At 39.9% G+C, this 16,978-nt stretch overlaps 1 protein-coding gene across 10 annotated transcripts in view; it reads right to left on the reverse strand.

Annotated features, from left to right (window-relative positions):
• PIEZO2 (piezo type mechanosensitive ion channel component 2) overlaps positions 1-16,978 on the reverse strand; it is a 468,071-nt gene that overhangs the window by 44,092 nt on the left and 407,001 nt on the right. For all 10 annotated transcript variants that reach the window (XM_053902383.1, XM_053902382.1, XM_053902379.1 and 7 more), the window contains 3 exons: positions 5,985-6,044; positions 1,428-1,594; positions 239-405 (listed from right to left, as the gene is read on the reverse strand). In XM_053902383.1, the coding sequence (XP_053758358.1) occupies positions 239-405; positions 1,428-1,594; positions 5,985-6,044 (394 nt within the window). The remainder of the gene's footprint in view (positions 1-238; positions 406-1,427; positions 1,595-5,984; positions 6,045-16,978) is intronic.

The raw sequence follows: 16,978 nt of genomic DNA on the forward strand, positions 1-16,978 counted from the left end.
CCTGCGTCATACCAATACTTCTAATAGTCTATTATGGATACCTGATTTTGTCTGGCTCAGTCAAGGGGAGGACAGTATTCCTTTTGCTTTGTTGCATGCAGGGAGGTAGCCCAAAGGGGGTGGGGATCCATGTAAGTTTTTGATTAACTTTCATTTCACACATTCATTCCTCATATTGGCGAAGCCCACATCTTTTACCTTTGTCAAAAGCAAACCCATTGTTTAGAACATGAAATACCTGGAGATACTGTCATGTGAATCTAAGCTATCCATCCTGTGGGCTGTCTGTGCACCTGAAGCCGTGCCGGGACGGTCATCAATGGTGTCCAGTCCCGACTCTCTGGAAAGGTTCATGATGTGGTTCTGGTAGTACATGTGGATGCTCTCCCGGGTGGGAACGTTGCCCTGCGGAGGGGAAGACATTGCCACAGTGCTCACCTGCCTGCGAGTTTCTCCATACCAACAACTCTCAGCCATCACGCGCTCCTTAAGCAAGGATTAAAACAAAGCTACTCAAGGTGGGGATTGATGTTGACTCATTGATTTATTGGCCCCCGGTATCGCTGGGCAAGGCTAACAAGAAATCCCCTCTCGGTTATGGGTGAAGGGAGTCAAAGGCACAAACTTTTACTGATGTAAAATACATCAGTCCCAGGGATGTCGTGTAGAGCATGGTGACTGTCCTGCATACTTGAAAGTTTCTAAAAATCTAGAACTTAATAGTTCCCATCGCAAAAAAAAAAAAAAAAAAAAAAAAAAAAAATTGGAACTATGTGTGGTGATAGACGTTAAGCGGACTAACTGTGATCATGTCGATATACAAATATCGAATCGTTATGTTGCACACCTGGAGCTAATATAATGTTGCATGTCAATTTTATCTCAATAAAAATAGAAACTTTAAAAAAAACAAATCCCTTCTCATATGTAGATAATTTTGTTAAGTGACAGTAACTTTTTCAGAAACAAACTATCAGTTTTAAATACTATCTATAAACCACATGTTACCATATTTTGTTGCTTTGCATATATCTTAATTTCCCCTATGAGAAGTTTCAGACCAAATTTCCCAGACTAAACAACATAATCCATCATGAGACAGCAGCGTCTGTGCACCTGCAAACTGGTGAAGGGAGGGAACAGAACGAATCAACTGGCCACTGTCCCAGGGCTGTGTGTGTGCGTGTGCGTTTGCATGTGCGTGTGTGTGTGTGTGTGAGTGTACATGTGTGCACGTGCATGTAGTGTCTGATTATTTTAATTCTGAGCGTGGAACAGATTGAGATATACAGAAAAACAAAGGGGTTATGTTAAGACTGTCTGAAAGACTGTAGATTTTGTGTTATCCTGTTTGAAGTTCTAGACACTGACTTTTAAAATGTTTACAGTGTGAGAAGAAGCAAAAAGAATTATACCAACAGTGTTACCTTTTTAATTTCTCTGGTCAGCATGCATCGTTCAATCCTCAGAACCGTAGATATGTCAATATGCTCCCTTGAGATGGAGTTAAGCCAAGTTGTGAAACTATCCACTGTTGCCAGAAACAGGACCCAGGTGAATTTCAAAATATTAAATATCCTCTTGATGATGTTGTCTAGGAGGAAGAAAAGCAACGAGATTTCAACGGAGCAAAATGCCATCAGCCATTTTGCCGTCGTGTATCACAGCGATGTTTTACCAAAGGCAGATGTGGTTTCAGACCTGCATACCCAATATGGTGTGGGGCGTGTGGACCTCAGCATCACGGGGGGCGTGGAGGACGGGCGGTATAGGAAGCTATGGGTGGGTCTTTCTACACATGCACTTGGTTTTGATGGCTGTATCAAAACCAAACTTGGATAGAATTTTTAATCCTTGGTCAAAACATCAGTCAGAATAGGTCCAGATACAGCTAACAGAAGTAGAGATCGCATTCCAAGAGATTTCTCTTGTTGACACAGGGGTGGAAACAGTTTGTATCTATCCAGGAAACCGGGTCCTTTCATGCTTTCGCTATAAATTTCTTCTTTTCTTAAGTAATAATTATCTTTGGAAACAATTCTATTGATGCAGTAAGACTTCGGTGCTTCCCACTGCAGCTACATTTCAGTGAAATCGCCTTCAAGCTATTTTGGAAAGAGCTCAGTACACATACTAGGAGTATATCCATACTCCTGAATCATCTTCCTCATTCCTATTTAATTATACTGCGATGGGCTAACTATGGAATTCTGCACATGGGATCAGTCCTGTGCAAACCAGCAGGAGCTGTGAGATTCCTGATGTACTTGGGTTCTCTTCCTTATCTGCGACCGTGATGTAGGGAGCCCGGGCAGGCTGCAGCTCGGTTCAGATTGGCACTGTGTGTGTGACATTATCTCAGGGCAACACGCATGTCTCTCTGGTTCCCTCACGGAGTTCTTCGGGAGCTCCCTGATCATTGCTAAGTTTGAGGCGGTCCCACAGCTGTGGCCTGACTTATTTTAGGGCAGAATCAAAATCAAAGAGTGAAGATGGCATCTTAACTGCCTGCCCTACTCATTCGTTCCTGTAAGCCAGTGGGTTTTTTTCAACTGGCACACGAGGAACCTTTCAAGCCATGCTGCCAAATTTTGAGCCCATGAGAATTCTTTTTTAATTTGGCATTAAAAAAATTTAGTTTTATTAGCGACTTCACACATCAGCTGCAATAAAGTGAACACTTAGTGAACCTCACAATGAATTACAAATTGTCTTCATGTTTATTAGTAAAAACACAAAACACCACCACCACCACCGCCAAGGAAAACAACTTGTATCCTTTAACCTTTCCCCACCAAAAAAGAAAAAGTAAAAAAAAAAAAAAAGAAAAAAGAAACAGACAACCAGATTCAACTGCCATAGTAAAATGAATTCATGATTCATGATTGTAGCTTGTAATTCTCGTTTAAAACCATGACTATAGCATGCAGAAAATTCATGATTAATGATGATAGTTTGTAATTCTCGTTTAAAATCATGACTAGAGCATGCAGAAAATTCATGATTAATGATGATAGTCTGTAATTCTCGTTTAAAATCATGACTAGAGCATGCAGAAAATTCATGATTAATGATGATAATCTGTAATTCTAGTTTAAAATCATGACCGTAGCATGCAGAAAAGGGCGTTAGCCTTTATGGACTTATGTAAGATCCTTTTGCTGGACAGGATCTGATTGCAGGCCATACTGTCTCTATTATAACTCATCTTTTCTGGTGTGCTGTGTAAACAGCTGTAGGCTGTTTGCATTGTCCATGAATGGGCACGGCTGGGTTTCCAATAAAACTTTATTTATGGACAATGAAATTTAAATTCCATAATTTTCATATCTTTTGACTTTTTTAACCACAAAATGAAATCAAAATCAAAATCATCCTTAGCTAACAAGCCATATAAAAACAGCAGGCGGGATCTGACCCTGGAGGTTGTATAGTTTACCTAATCTCGAATCCAGCCAGTGCAATCAGATGTGACCCTTTCATGACTCACCACTAATCCTCTCTCTTTCTAAATCCCACAGTCTGACTCAGCATTTAACTTTGTAATAGAAAAAAAAAACAAATGTTTGTGAATTGGGTTGCCTAGGAGGAAGGCAGAATTTCTCTCAGGGAAAGGTTTGCTCTGAAAAGGAGAACCATCAAAAGGAAGTTGAGCTAACAGCGGTGTGGCCTCAGGACAGAGTCCAGGCGGGCAAGGCAAAGAAACAAAGAAGTTGAACAGTTCTACCTACTGAAGGAACAGGGATCTTGGACTTGCCAGCTGGTACCTGGGGAAGAAAGCGGGAATGATCTAATGAGCCAGGCTCCAGAGGCACCAGCTGGGCAGAGACACTGAGGTAGGAGTAGTGATCACTGACTTTCCCTTTAAAGTTATTTCCTGTCTCTGCTGCTCCCCACCCCTGCTCTCCCCCAAAGCCTCATTAAATGTTGTCAGACCTAACAGTCTTTCAAGAGGCGCACTTGAGGAAGGAAGGAAATGAGAGTATCCTCTGTTGAGCAAAGAAGCCCAGGAAGGGACCAGCAGCTACATGAAGCTGAATAGAGTGAGGTCCTGCAGATGCCACTGAAGAGCAGTTCTGAGCCAGAGGCAGCCAGGGACACCTATATTGTCCCCCCACCCCCCCCCCAGCCCGTTTTGGGTTTAATTTTGACCAAGATATGTATTTCCTACAGTGCTTTGGATGGAATCTGTAGTTGCTTTGTGTAGACACCAAAAGAGAGTCTGAGCCCGAGAGGCTGAGGGACTTGGAGGTTACACCTATTAATAAACTTAGCATCTTACATTTCTGACAATTTATTTTTTTCTCATATTCACAATTATTGCCTGAGAGGTGGTGAGGATACATATGATTATTCCAGTTTTGCTAAGGCTGGTCCTGATGGCAAAACTAAAATTGCTGTGTTGGAGACACGAATAACATACTTTATTAACTTGGTGATCACAAACTAACATGTGAGATTGCATTTTTAAGTTTTATTTATTTTTTTAGCCATAGGGGCAGTAAAGCATAATGGTTAGGAGCACACACTTTGGATTTAGATCTTTTGTGTTCACATTCCAACTCTACCCCGTGGTAGTTTTGTAGACTTGGCAAAGTTCCTTTCTTTCTCACCTTCTTTCCCTTTCTTTCTCTTTTCTTTTCCTTTTTTTCTCTTCTCTTTATTTCCATCTATTTTCTTTATCTTCTTTCTCTCTCCTCTTTTCTTTCTCTCTTTTTCTTTTTCTTTCTTTTCTTCCCTTTTTTTTCTTTCTTACATTCTTTCTCCTCTTTTCTTTCATTCCTTTCTCTCCTCTTTCTCCTTTTTTTTTCTTTTCTTTCCCCTCCATTCCTTCCTTCCTCTCTTTCTCTAGTTATTTTCTTTACAAATTTTTATTTAAATTCTAGTTAGTTACTAGACAGTGCAATATTGGTTTCTGGAAAGACTTGGCAAAGTTAATTAATCTTTCTCTGCCTCAGTTTCTTATCTCTTAAATGGGAGAGAGGGTTTTTTTTGAAGTAAACAGTTAACATGCCTTAAAGCTCTTGGAAAAGCACCCGGCAAAGATGTGTGATCTAAAGTGTTAGCTACTATTACTCTATGAAGTTTTGCAGCAATAATAGAATTATCTGGCTTCACATATGTATGAGTGAAATAATCTGGAAATGGGGGTTCAGGGTAAAGTAACTGTGCCACAGATAGTGTTAGACAGCCTTCGGGAAGTCTCATTTTGGGTCAGCAAATGGCATCCTTGGCAGTATTTGTGAAAAGAATCAGAATGCCTCAAAATCTTGCCTGTAGATAAATAATACACACAGGAGTTCGAACCTGGGGACACAGAGGAAATGGCATGTTTATGGAATTGGAGAGGCATTTGAGTTTTTTTCAGTTGGAGGCTTTTGTTTTGCCTTTTTTTTTCCTTCATGGAGAAATCTTCCTCCCAGTCACATCTGACAGGAAGCCCAAGTGACACCATGACTGAGCTAGACGTTAGAAGACACGGATTCTGTCCCTGACTCTGTCACGTAGTAGCTGTTAGAGTCCTGAGCAAACTCACTGGGATTTGGTTTTCCCTTCATCAAGTGAGGACTTTGACCTAAGTTTCCAGAGTACCTCTCACTTCTCCAACTGTACTTACTTCTCACTTAACACATTCTATGTTCTTTAAAATTAATTGCCAATATCTTTTGTGCTTTTGTTTTGATGGCTTCTATGGAACATGTATAATGTGTTCCCCCAAGTCCCCTTTCATAGGTATTTGGATAAAAGAATTTACAAACTGACTCTAATCCAACATTTGAGCCAACAGTGTAAAGGCCAGATCTACCTTTAGGAGTCACTTTGAAATTTCACTAGAAATGAGATTTTATGACACATTGATTATTTAATCACAGTCCAGAAACAGTATTTGATTAATTGTTTTTAGGCAGCCTTCCACGACATACCTTCTGGGAAAGCAACATTTTCAAATTTCCCCCAGCTCATATTTGTCTTTATTTTTTTACCTGGTCCATCAGATTTCTTTTTGATTGGTTCATCCTCTCGGGTTTCCCACTCCACAGGACCTGCGAAGTGTGTTGAACAAACATGAGTTACACCCTTTTAGGGTAAATTAAATGTCAACACTACCCTCCTGGACTAAAAGGAATTTTGTAATTAAATCTGGAATATTCTGCCTAATTTAAGAGTTCTCGGGGGGAAAGCTGTAAGAATTCATAGCTCTCAGATTCTCTTTACTCCACTCCAGAATAAGAATCAGGTGTAACTGAGAATGACTAAATGATAATCCACTGGATAAACCCTGCCAGCTTCCCACTGTTGAAAGGCCTATGAATTCCGGGTTTTTATAGTTTTAATAGTTGAAAAAAAAAACCCAAAAAGAACAATATTTTGGCATGTGAAAATGATAGGAGATTCAGATTTTAGTGAACAGAACCACACCCATATGTTTACATATTGTCTGTGGCTACCTCTACCCTACACCGGCAGAGATGTGTTGCCACGGAGACTTAGGATCTGCGAAACTTAAATCATTTACTTCCTATCTGTCTCATTACAGAAAAAGTGTGCTGACTCCTGAGACATACCATTAAATTTTAATTTTGAGCACCTAGGAGTAATGTTACATATTTTAGTGTGTCACCCCATAAAACGGCATTATAGGGTTTCATTTTATTTCTTAGTCTTTTATTCCAGGCTATGGAGGTCAAATCTAGCAAATGGAAATACGCGACACCTAGTTAAATCTGAATTTAAGAAAAACGACATTTTTTTTTTTTTAGTGTAGGTCTCATACAATATGTCCACATTATACTTAAGCTAAAAAAATTATTTGTTGTTTATGTAAAAAAGAAAATCCAACTTTCACTGGGCCCCATGTATTTTATCTAATGGTACTAAAACCATTCACAATCTAACTTCAATTAATCTTTTCAAACTTACTTTCTATGCTGTTTTCCACTACTCTGTTTCACATCCTGTCTTTATCAACTAAGCTGACCTGCCCTTTAGTTTTCATACATGGCCTTGCTTTCTTCTGGCAGGATGTCAGGCTCTATTAAAAGAGTTTTTCATGAAGCACTGCATTCCTTAATACTCCCAGCTATAAGTTCTCCTTTTTCCTTCTAGTCCCACACCATTTTATCTGTGCTTAATTTTTTAAGTGAAACTCTGCACTTTCTACACCATAAGGGATTTTCCCCTATACTTGTGGTCCCCATTTGTCAAGATAGAGGGTCTGGAGCCACGATGCCTGCATGAATTCCAGACCCATCTGGATGGCTGTGTGACCAGAGGCCAGTTCCTTCCCTCTCTGGTACCTCATTTCCTCATCTGTGGGACAGGGAGAGTAAAATGCCTTGGACTGTTGTAAGGACAAATGAGTTACTGCATAGAAAGCACTTATGGCAACACCTGGCACTTAGGAAGGTGTGCTTCTTCTGTCTGAAAGTAATCTGGAATAGATGAGCCCCTCTACCAAAGAAGAAGCGGCTAAATAAATATTTATTAAAGAAATAAATAAACATCTATTTCAGTCCCGGTATCTTCTAATTATTGCTGTTTTCAATCTGAAGGTCAACATCTGCGCATGAAATAGTCGCTATGACACAGAGCAATGAGGTATTTACAAGATGACTAAAAGACACATTTTTAGAGCCAGTCAATGAATTTTGTAAGCACAAATGTCTGAAAAGAGCAAATACAAGTTTGGAAAAATAAATGGGGTAGTGAGGGGAACTTGCAACACTAAATATTAAAACCTCTATAAGCTACTGAACTCAACAGATGACACTGACCCAGAGCCAGACAGTAGGATAGTGGATCAAAGTCCAGAGTCCAGCAACATACCAAAGAATAATTAGGAACTTAATATTGACAAAAGTGGCATTTAAATTCCCTCGGAAAAGGGAGGATCATGTAGTCAGCAGGGCTATAGCATAATTGCCTATCTATGTAAAAGTAAACAAAGTAGATCTCTACTTCATGGAATAAAAATTCAACATGTAGCATAGGAGGACGCTGGGCTCACTGCGCGTCCTGCTGATCACTTAGATTCCACCTACACCTGCCTAAAGAACCCAGAAAACCGCCAGAGGATTAGCAGAACGGAGTCTCCGGAGCCAAGCGCAGACGAAAGGCCCACGGAAGAGGGTAGGAAGGGCGGCGAGGCGGTGCGCGCTCCACGGACTGGCGGGAGGGAGCCGGGGCGGAGGGGCGGCTCGCAGGCCAAGCAGAGCCCCCGAGTCTGGCTGGCAAAAGCAGAGGGGCCGGATGGACTGTGTTCTGACAGCAAGCGCGACTTAGCGTCTGGGAGGTCATAAGTGAACAGCTCTGCTCAGAAAGCGGGAAGGCTGGAGGACAACGGGAGGGAGAGCTGCTGAGCCCCCGGATGGCAGAGCTCAGCTTGGTGGGGAACAAAGGCGCCAGCGCCATCTCCCCCGCCCATCCCCCAGCCAAAATCCCAAAGGGAACCGGTTCCTGCCAGGGAACTTGCTCGCTCTGCGCAAACACCCAACTCTGTGCTTCTGCGGAGCCAAACCTCCGGGAGCAGATCTGACTCCCTTGAGCTGCCACAGGGCCCCTCCTGAAGTGGATCACCTAAGGAGAAGCGAGCTAAGCCTGCCCCTCCAGCCCCCGTGCACCTTGCCTACCCACCCCAGCTAATACGCCAGATCCCCAGCACCACAGCCTGGCAGTGTGCAAGTAGCCCAGACGGGCCACGCCACCCCAGAGTGAATCCCGCCCCTAGGAGAGGGGAAGAGAAGGCACACACCAGTCTGACTGTGGCCCCAGCGGTGGGCTGGGGGCAGACATCGGGTCGGACTGCGGCCCCGCCCACCAACTCCAGTTATACACCACAGCACAGGGGAAGTGCCCTGCAGGTCCGCACCACTCCAGGGACTATCCAAAATGACCAAACGGAACAATTCCCCTCAGAAGAATCTCCAGGAAATAACAACAGCTAATGAACTGATCAAAAAGGATTTAAATAATATAACAGAAAGTGAATTTAGAATAATAGTCATAAAATTAATCGCTGGGCTTGAAAACAGTATAGAGGACAGCAGAGAATCTCTTGCTACAGAGATCAAGGGACTAAGGAACAGTCACAAGGAGCTGAAAAGCACTTTAAACGAAATGCAAAACAAAATGGAAACGACGACAGCTCGGATTGAAGAGGCAGAGGAGAGAATAGGAGAACTAGAAGATAAAGTTATGGAAAAAGAGGAAGCTGAGAGAAAGAGAGATAAAAAAATCCAGGAGTATGAGGGGAAAATTAGAGAACTAAGTGATACACTAAAAAGAAATAATATACGCATAATTGGTATCCCAGAGGAGGAAGAGAGAGGGAAAGGTGCTGAAGGGGTACTTGAAGAAATAATAGCTGAGAACTTCCCTGAACTGGGGAAGGAAAAAGGCACTGAAATCCAAGAGGCACAGAGAACTCCCTTCAGACGTAACTTGAATCGATCTTCTGCACGACATATCATAGTGAAACTGGCAAAATACAAGGATAAAGAGAAAATTCTGAAAGCAGCAAGGGATAAATGTGCCCTCACATATAAAGGGAGACCTATAAGACTCGTGACTGATCTCTCTTTTGAAACTTGGCAGGCCAGAAAGGATTGGCATGATATCTTCAGTGTGCTAAACAGAAAAAATATGCAGCCGAGAATCCTTTATCCAGCAAGTCTGTCATTTAGAATAGAAGGAGAGATAAAGGTCTTCCCAAACAAACAAAAACTGAAGGAATTTGTCACCACTAAACCAGCCCTACAAGAGATCCTAAGGGGGATCCTGTGAGACAAAGTACCAGAGACATCGCTACAAGCATAAAACATACAGACATCACAATGACTCTAAACCCGTATCTTTCTATAATAACACTGAATGTAAATGGACTAAATGCGCCAACCCAAAGACATAGGGTATCAGAATGGATAAAAACACAAGACCCATCTATTTGCTGTCTACAAGAGACTCATTTTAGATCTGAGGACACCTTTAGATTGAGAGTGAGGGGATGGAGAACTATTTATCATGCTACTGGAAGCCAAAAGAAAGCTGGAGTAGCCATACTTATATCAGACAAACTAGACTTTAAATGAAAGACTGTAACAAGAGATGAAGAAGGGCATTATATAATAATTACAGGGTCTATCCATCAGGAAGAGCTAACAATTATAAATGTCTATTCGCCAAATACAGGAGCCCCCAGATATATAAAACAATTACTCATAAACATAAGCAACCTTATTGATAAGAATGTGGTAATTGCAGGAGACTTTAACACCCCACTTACAGAAATGGATAGATCATCTAGACACACGGTCAATAAAGAAACAAGGGCCCTGAATGATACATTGGACCAGATGGACTTGACAGATATATTTAGAAGTCTGCATCCCAAAGCAACAGAATATACTTTCTTCTTGAGTGCACATGGAACATTCTCCAAGATAGATCACATACTGGGTCACAAAACAGCCCTTCATAAGTATACAAGAATTGAGATCATACCATGCATACACTTGGACCACAATGCTATGCAGCTTGAAATCAACCACAGGAAAAAGTCTGGACAACCTCCAAAAGCATGGAGGTTAAAGAACACCCTACTAACGAATGAGTGGGTCATCCAGGCAATTAGAGAAGAAATTAAAAACATATATGGAAACAAACGAAAATGAAAATACAACAATCCAAACGCTTTGGGACGCAGCGAAGGCAGTCCTGAGAGGAAAATACATTGCAATCCAGGCCTACCTCAAGAAACAAGAAAAATCCCAAATACAAAATCTAACAGCACACCTAAAGGAAATAGAAGCAGAACAGCAAAGGCATCCTAAACCCAGCAGAAGAAGAGAAATCATAAAGATCAGAGCAGAAATAAACAATATAGAATCTAAAAAAACTGTAGAGCAGATCAACGAAACCAAGAGTTGGTTTTTTTAAAAAATACACAAAATTGACAAACCTCTAGCCAGGCTTCTCAAAAAGAAAAGGGAGATGACCCAAATAGATAAAATCATGAATGAAAATGGAATTATTACAACCAATCCCTCAGAGATACAAACAATTATCAGGGAAAACTATGAAAAATTATATGCCAACAAATTGGACAACCTGGAAGAAATGGACAAATTCCTAAACACCCACACTGTTCCAAAACTCAATCAGGAGGAAATAGAAAGCTTGAACAGACCCATAACCAGCGAAGAAATTGAATCGGTTATCAAAAATCTCCCAACAAATAAGAGTCCAGGACAAGATGGCTTCCCAGGGGAGTTCTACCAGACGTTTAAAGCAGAGATAATACCTATCCTTCTCAAGCTATTCCAAGAAATAGAAAGGGAAGGAAAACTTCCAGACTCATTCTATGAAGCCAGTATTACTTTGATTCCTAAACCAGACAGAGACCCAGGAAAAAAAGAGAACTACAGGCCAATATCCCTGATGAATATGGATGCAAAAATTCTCAATGAGATACTAGCAAATCGAATTCAACAGCATATAAAAAGAATTATTCACCATGATCAAGTGGGATTCATTCCTGGGATGCAGGGCTGGTTCAACATTCGCAAATCGATCAACGTGATACATCACATTAATAAAAAAAAAAGAGAAGAACCATATGATCCTGTCAATCGATGCAGAAAAGGCCTTTGACAAAATCCAGCACCCTTTCTTAATAAAAACCCTTGAGAAAGTCGGGATAGAAGGAACATACTTAAAGATCATAAAGGCCATTTATGAAAAGCCTACAGCTAACATCATCCTCAATGGGGAAAAACTGAGAGCTTTTTCCCTGAGATCAGGAACACGACAGGGATGCCCACTCTCACCGCTGTTGTTTAACATAGTGCTGGAAGTTCTAGCATCAGCAATCAGACAACAAAAGGAAATCAAAGGCATCAAAATTGGCAAAGATGAAGTCAAGCTTTCGCTTTTTGCAGATGACATGATATTATACATGGAAAATCCGACAGACTCCACCAAAAGTCTGCTAGAACTGATACATGAATTCAGCAAAGTCACAGGATACAAAATCAATGTACAGAAATCAGTTGCATCTTATACACTAACAATGAAGCAACATAAAGACAAATAAAGAAACTGATCCCATTCACAATTGCACCAAGAAGCATAAAATACCTAGGAATAAATCTAACCAAAGATGTAAAAGATCTGTATGCTGAAAAGTATAGAAAGCTTATGAAGGTAATTGAAGAAGATATAAAGAAATGGAAAAACATTCCCTGCTCATGGATTGGAAGAATAAATATTGTCAAAATGTCAACACTACCCAAAGCTATCTACACATTCAATGCAATCCCAATCAAAATTGCACCAGCATTCTTCTCGAAACTAGAACAAGCAATCCTAAAATTCATATGGAACCACAAAAGGCCCCGAATAGCCAAAGTAATATTGAAGAAGAAGACCAAAGCAGGAGGCATCACAATCCCAGATTTTAGCCTCTACTACAAAGCTGTCATCATCAAGACAGCATGGTATTGGCACAAAAACAGACACATAGACCAATGGAATAGAATAGAAACCCCAGAACTAGACCCACAAAAGTATGGCCAACTAATCTTTGACAAAGCAGGAAAGAACATCCAATGGAAAAAAGACAGTCTCTTTAACAAATGGTGCTGAGAGAACTGGACAGCAACATGCAGAAGGATGAAACTAGACCACTTTCTCACACCATTCACAAAAATAAACTCAAAATGGATAAAGGACCTGAATGTGAGACAGGAAACCATCAAAACCCTAGAGGAGAAAGTAGGAAAAGACCTCTCTGACCTCAGCCGTAGCAATCTCTTATTCGACACATCCCCAAAGGCAAGGGAATTAAAAGCCAAAGGTGAATTACTGGGACCTTATGAAGATAAAAAGCTTCTGCACAGCAAAGGAAACAACCAACAAAACTAAAAGGCAACCAACGGAATGGGAAAAGATATTTGCAAATGACATATCGGACAAAGGGCTAGTATCCAAAATCTATAAAGAGCTCACCAAACTCCACACCCGAAAAACAAATAACCCAGTGAAGAAATGGGCAGAAAACATGAATAGACACTTCTCTAAAGAAGACATCCGGATGGCCAACAGGCACATGAAAAGATGTTCAACGTCACTCCTTATCAGGGAAATACAAATAAAAACCACACTCAGATATCACCTCACGCCAGTCAGAGTGGCCAAAATGAACAAATCAGGAGACTATAGATGCTGGAGAGGATGTGGAGAAACGGGAACCCTCTTGCACTGTTGGTGGGAATGCAAATTGGTGCAGCCGCTCTGGAAAGCAGTGTGGAGGTTCCTCAGAAAATTAAAAATAGACCTACCCTACGACCCAGCAGTAGCACTGCTAGGAATTTACCCAAGGGATACAGGAGTACTGATGCATCAGGGCACTTGTACCCCAATGTTTATAGCAGCACTCTCAGCAATGGCCAAATTATGGAAAGAGCCTAAATGTCCATCAACTGATGAATGGATAAAGAAATTGTGGTTTATATACACAATGGAATACTACGTGGCAATGAGAAAGAATGAAATATGGCCTTTTGTAGCAACGTGGATGGAACTGGAGAGTGTGATGCTAAGTGAAATAAGCCATACAGAGAAAGACAGATACCATATGGTTTCACTCTTATGTGGATCCTGAGAAACTTAACAGAAACCCATGGGGGAGGGGAAGGAAAAAAATAAAAAGAGGTTACAGTGGGAGTGAGCCAAAGCATAAGAGACTGTTAAAAACTGAGAACTGAGGGTTGATGGGGGGTGGGAGGGAGGGGAGGGTGGGTGACGGGTATGGAGGAGGGCACCTTTTGGGATGAGCACTGGGTGTTGTATGGAAACCAATGTGACAATAAATTTCATATATTAATAAAAAAATACTATACAAGTGGAAAAAAAAATTCAACATGTAAATAGACTTGGGAGGAAATAAGGGAGACCATTTGTATTATATGTGGGGGAAAGACTTTCTTAAGCAACATGGAAACCTGGAAACTGCAAAAAGACATGGAGACATCGTTGACATCACAAAAAAATAAAACTTGTTTAGATAATAGATCCCATAAACTAAATCAAAAGATAAAAACTGGATGGGGAAACAAACTTGTAACACATGAAAAAAGGATACTATCCCTAACATATAAATAGTCCCTAAATTAATAAGGGCAAACAACCCAGTAGAATGATACTACAGAAAATGATAAAAATGTTTAAATCTTAGATTGGGAAGCAAAATGCCATGAAAAATAGGAAATAAAAAATGTTCAGTCTTATTAGTTAGGAAAGCTCAAATGAAAACAAAAGTCTTTTGTCATCCTTAAGAAAGACCAACAGTAAAAAAAAAAAAGTAATAACATCCTATAGGGTAAGGGTACGGGGAAATGGACACTCCTATCCCTTACATGTAGGAGTATAAATTTCTAAAACCTTTTGGGAAACTAGATTAAAGTAAAAAAAACAAGTCACACCCCCTAACTCAGAAATCCCACTTTTGATGACTTTTCTGTGGAAAGTTTGTATTCTTTGTGGCTTTACACTACACACACACACACATGCACACACACACACACACACACACACACATTCACACCCACATGTATGTATGACTGTATGAATTTCTGTGCAAGAATATCTATGATAGCATTATTCATTGTGGCAAAAATTTGAAAGCAAACTTAATGTCCATTAGTGATGGAATAGTTGAATAAATTATGCATATCCATATTGTAGAGTATTTTGCAGCCATTAAAAAAAGGAGGATATAGTTTTATAAATACTTAATATGAGAAATGTTTATGATACATTGCTAATGATTACCCCAGAGTGATTTGTATAGCACGGATTCATTTTTGAAAGTAAACAAAGGAAATGGTGCCTGCATATTTACATACACACATGAGTAAGGGCTGGAAATGAACACTACATATTGTGAGGCTTTGGCACCTGTGGGGGTGGGTTTCCAAGGGAGATTCTGCACCTAGCTCTTGACTGCTTACTTGTTACATTGGCTGTGTCTTCATGTTGTCTTTCAAACCAATAAAGTAAAATCAAATTAAAGCTACCAGGAGGCAGCAGGGGGCAGAATGGTCAAAAAGGAGACAGATTGTGCAGTTAGAGTTCCATTAGTAATTATGCTTTTCTTTGATTTTTGAATACATTTTTAATTTCACACAAAAAATCGATGTATATGTTCTTTGTAATGAATCAAAATATAACAGATAATCATACCACTTAATCTCAGTCTCCCCACTCCTCCCCCAGAAGTAACCACCGTCAGTAACTGATAAGTATGCTTCCTGATCTTTCTCTTGCATTTATACACCGTTATATGCATGCATTAAAAATGCAAAATACTGTCTTGAGGAACGCTGGTTTCCGTTGTTTCATAAATGGTTTCATAATGTGCTGCCATTTGTAACACAGTACTTTTCATTTAACAGTATGTCAAGTTCAAAGTACAGCTGACCCTGGAACAACACAGGTTTGAACTGTGCAGGTCCATTTATATGTGGAGGTTTTTTTTTAAATAAATACAGTAAAGTTCTGCAAATATATTTTGTCTTCCTTATGATTTCCTGGTAACATTTTCCTTTCTCTAGCTTACTTTATTGTTAGAATACAGTATATAACATATATAACATACAAAATGTGTGTTAATCGACTGTTTATGCTAGCAGTAAGCCTTCTGGTCAACAGTAGACTATTAGTTAAGTTTTGGGGAAGTTAAAAGTTATACAAGATTTTTGACTGTGTGAGGGTCAGTGCCCCAACCCCCACATTGTTCTAGGATCAGCTATAATCCATCTCACTTTTTTAACTACTGAATAGAATTTTATAATATATAGTAACATAATTTACTTGACTCTTCTTTATGTAGACATTGAGAATGCTTCCAAGTTTTTGTTATTAACAAAACAAATGATGTTTGATAGGTATTCTTAGACATGGGTCCTTGTGCACATGTGCAGATGTTGCTTCAAGTTGAACCACATGTCTAGAAGAGGGATAGATCTGTAGTGGGAGATGGACATTTAACATTTTTACAGATATCAACACATTGCTGTTCAAAGGGGATGCACTACTCTACGACACCGCTTGTCGTGTTATATGGGTTGTAACTCATACAAACACTTCTCTTCCCACTAACTCCAAATGGTGATGTTAACAAATTAGCGAATGTTTGGGTTTTTCCCAATCCAATAGGTAAAGCAACAACAACAACAACAACAACAACAACAACAACAACAACAAAACAACAGTATGTCAAAATATGGGTTGTGGTTCTCCTATAAGTAGTGAAGCTGAGCTCCTCTATTTCCGTTTCCTGATCTGTGAATTGTTTTTCACATCTATTCATCTATTGGGTTGAACTTTTCTTTTACTGCTTCTTAGAAGTCCTTAATATATCCAGAATACTGTTTTTTAGTCTGACATATATAATGCAAATATTTTTTCTGAGTGCCCCACTTGAACTTTCACTCCACTTTTGGTGCTTAGCTGTAGCTTGGAGTTTTTCCCCTCTTTAGAAATGTGTTCCTATCGTATGTTTTCAAATGTAATGTGGAATATGGCATTGGTAGTTACGTTCCATTTTTGGTTCCTGATACTGTGTTTTTCCTCTTCTTCTTAATCAAACTTCCAAAGGTTTACCCATTTTACTAGTTTTTTCTAAGAACAGCTTTTCACTTAATGATAGATCTTGTCTTGTATTTCTTTTCTATAATTTAACATCTGCTTAAAACATTAATTCTTCCTTCTACTTTGAGTTTAATTTGTTCCTCTCTCTCTTATTTTATAAAATGTACCTTAACTTAAATTTACCTTTTTATTTATTCCAAGGGTCAGACACAAGTAACGAAGGACAAGTAGAACTCTGTGCATTCTTCAGAATGTAAGAATGTCATTCCTCCAAAGCTTCTGTCCTTTGTGGTTCCCTTTGGGACACCAGGGCCACAGGGACAGAGAG

The sequence above is a fragment of the Panthera pardus genome, unplaced genomic scaffold (genome assembly GCF_024362965.1).
Source record: "Panthera pardus isolate Hobbes unplaced genomic scaffold, ASM2436296v1 HiC_scaffold_15, whole genome shotgun sequence".
Lineage (NCBI taxonomy): Eukaryota > Metazoa > Chordata > Mammalia > Carnivora > Felidae > Panthera > Panthera pardus.